Source organism: Papaver somniferum, chromosome 3 (genome assembly GCF_003573695.1).
Source record: "Papaver somniferum cultivar HN1 chromosome 3, ASM357369v1, whole genome shotgun sequence".
Classification (NCBI taxonomy): Eukaryota; Viridiplantae; Streptophyta; class Magnoliopsida; order Ranunculales; family Papaveraceae; genus Papaver; species Papaver somniferum.
In genome coordinates, this window is record NC_039360.1 from 53,096,108 (window position 1) to 53,099,142 (window position 3,035).

General features: G+C 35.9%; 1 protein-coding gene across 1 annotated transcript; it reads right to left on the reverse strand.

The window, feature by feature from the left end:
• Positions 1–854: 854 nt before the first annotated feature.
• On the reverse strand, positions 855–2,102 carry LOC113359449. The gene has a single exon (XM_026603079.1). It carries the CDS (start codon positions 2,100–2,102, stop codon positions 855–857), a length of 1,248 nt encoding a protein of 415 aa, XP_026458864.1.
• Positions 2,103–3,035: the final 933 nt, after the last annotated feature.

The window sequence follows — 3,035 nt, forward strand, 5'->3', positions numbered from 1 at the left end:
TAAGATGCATAATAAGCATTGTAAAATCATCTCTAAAATTCTTAAAGTGGAGAAAAAAAATCTCTAAAAATGATAAATATCCAGGGACTCCCCTTTTCTTTGACAAAAAAAAAGTTAATAGCTTTGAACCTTTGCTTAATAAATACTATGGATCTCTTCAGGGTTGGATTGAAAAAATGTTAAAGCATGCTGGCAGAACTGTTTTGATTAAAACTATGTTAAGTGCTTGTCCTAATCACCAAATGCAATGTTTAGCTTTTCCTAAACAAACTTTAGACATTCTAGATAAAATTCAAAGAGACTTTTGGTGGCAAAAGAAAAATAAAAAGAAATGTTGTTATACTAAATCGTGGCCTGGCATCACTAAAGAAGTTGGACCAACTTTGGGCTAAAATCCTTAAATATAAATACTTATGCAATCATAATCCTTTGAGAAAAACTAGAAAACATAAAATCTCTTGGATCTGGTCTAGTATTAGAAAAGGTCTTGAAATTATTAAATCTACTAGTGTTGGAAGGTTAACAATAGTTCTGACATTAATATCAGGTAATAAACCCGTTAGCACCCTCCATAGTAGCAATCGCCTGTATATGGCATTTGTCATTACGAAGTGTTTTTTTTTTTTCGCATTTAAGTTTGTTTGATAGGGCAAGGATATTTCAGGGTACCATGAGAAGGCTACATATGTTACAGATGCCGGGTTCCTGGTATGTCCAAAAATCTGAATAATACAGTATGCATGTTTGGTTTTCTTTTCTGTTTTGATAATTCCACATGAAAAATTTGACTGAACCATTCTACTCCAAGTCTCCAACACAATGTATGCTAGCAGCTGGAAGGCTTGTTGCAGAAACTACATAATGATATTGTTGCCATGTATTTCGCCAGCAATACTCTCATACTTGCAGAAATGTCTTAAACATGAAAGGTAATTAGTTGCATCCTTCACCAAATTCTTATCCACTTCGATTTGAGTAGGAAGTTCACCAATGCGTGCAAGTTTCTTTTTCCCTATATGCTGCAATTTATAATTGTTTCCTCCACGAAGCTTTAGAACCTCTACCATGCATAGTTGCAACGAGAGGAATACGTCATTCAGAGTTTGTGCCGATAATTCATTAAATGCTTTATCCACAGCCGATAAAAGTTCGCCAACAGTAGTGGGCGCCTCTTTGTGCTGTAATGATTGTATAGACCTGAAGAACCCAAGATCGAGAACGTTCATGTCGGGACTTTGTGAAGGTTGGAATCTCAATCTAATATCAAAACCTTCTTTTGCCGCTTCTTTTAAAAATTCTTCATCATCCACTTTAACATGTGGTTTTGCATTATCTTGTTGGATGTATATAGTTTCCCCATTGTAGTTTGGCCACTTTTCCCGAATGGCTGGTAACAATTTGTTAATCAAACAAGCTCTTATAATGTCTTTGTTCACAGATTCCATTGGTTTATCTTCAAGTGTTCCAGCCGGACGATTCTTGCTCGTTCGTTTTGCTGCCTCCTTTGTTACAAAAGGAAATATACCTATCTTTCCATTAAAAACTTCATTTCCGAACTCATAAAATCTAGGACGAGCTACTGCTGCCAAAAACATTACCTTTTTAATGAATCTTTTACTTTGGCATGTACGATATGGTTCAGTTTCTCCCGGATGAAGGTAGTAATTCTCTGTTGCTTTTGTCATAAAAAACCACTTCTCATCTATGTGTATAACATCATACATGGGCTTGGTCATCATATTATCCTTGTAAGGGATAAGCTCAAGCATTCCCAAACAGAATTCTAACCGTGCTTTCTCCGTGTCCACTGTGAAGGCTGGTTTTATTGCGTTCGTGTGTTTTTTAATCGCTCCTTTCTTGACGTATCTATGGACAGTTGACTTGGGCATGTTCAAAGCTTCGGAAATGGATCTTATGGTGGTGCGTCTTCGCAATGGTATTTCCATTATCTTGCTGAAATCAACCTTCTTGGGTTTAGGACGAACTCTGGTTGGTTTTCGTGAAGACACGTCAAAAGGTAATTTCTTTGCTTCACAATCTTTTCCTCGTTTCCATATACGTTTTACTGTAGATTCTGATGTTGAAAATAGTTGCGCTGCCATTGAGACTGAGCGTTTTTGCGGTCGTCCTTTCTTACTCTCCTTCAATAAGAAATGGAAAATATCTAGACGTTGTTCATTTATGAGATTCTTTTTATTTTTGGTTGGAACATCTGATTCTCCTACATGTGTGATTGTTTATGGAAAAGAAGGGTTTAAATCCATCTCCTCCATCTCTTCGTTGTTCATACTGAACTCCATCTCCTCCAGCTCTTCGTTGTTCATCAGGTACTCCTCCATTTCTTCGTTGTTTGTGATGAAATCAATCTCATCCAGCTCCTCGTTGTTCATCATGTACTCCTCCAGTTCTTCGTTATTCGTAATGAACTATATTTCCTCCAGCTCCTTGATTATCACCATCACCTTAATTAATTCAAAAGGTATTGCCAATTAGTTCAGTTAGAGGTCATTAGTTTATGAATGCAACCTTGGACAAGTAGTCTGATGTTTGACCATAGAAATCTTTGATGTAAAATAAGGGTGTAGTTGGTCTAAACCTTTAGGATTATCTCTCGAAAACTTCGGAAGCTGCTTACAGTTGAAGATTAAACGATAATGTAGTTGATTTAAACCTTTAGGATTATCTCTCAAAGTAACCACAATAAATATCTGAGCAATCACACATGACAGTTGCTTTTAGTCTAAAATCCACAACAATTGGCTTGGCTCCATGGTTACAATGTAATCAATGTACTGTAGTCTGTAATCGATTGTCATAATAGTTCTAATACACTTGCAGTTTCTATAACTATTGGATAAGATGATTTCAAAATGAGGTAAAGATTTAGAGATTTACCTTAGAAGTTCTGTTTATTTTGAATCTCAAATTGATTTCCTGCTGTACAGTACTCCTGCTTTGAGAATTTGATTTGATATTTTTCAGATTTGAAATTTACTCCAGGTGGAGATTTGATGAACTTTTCTTGTTGATTTTTC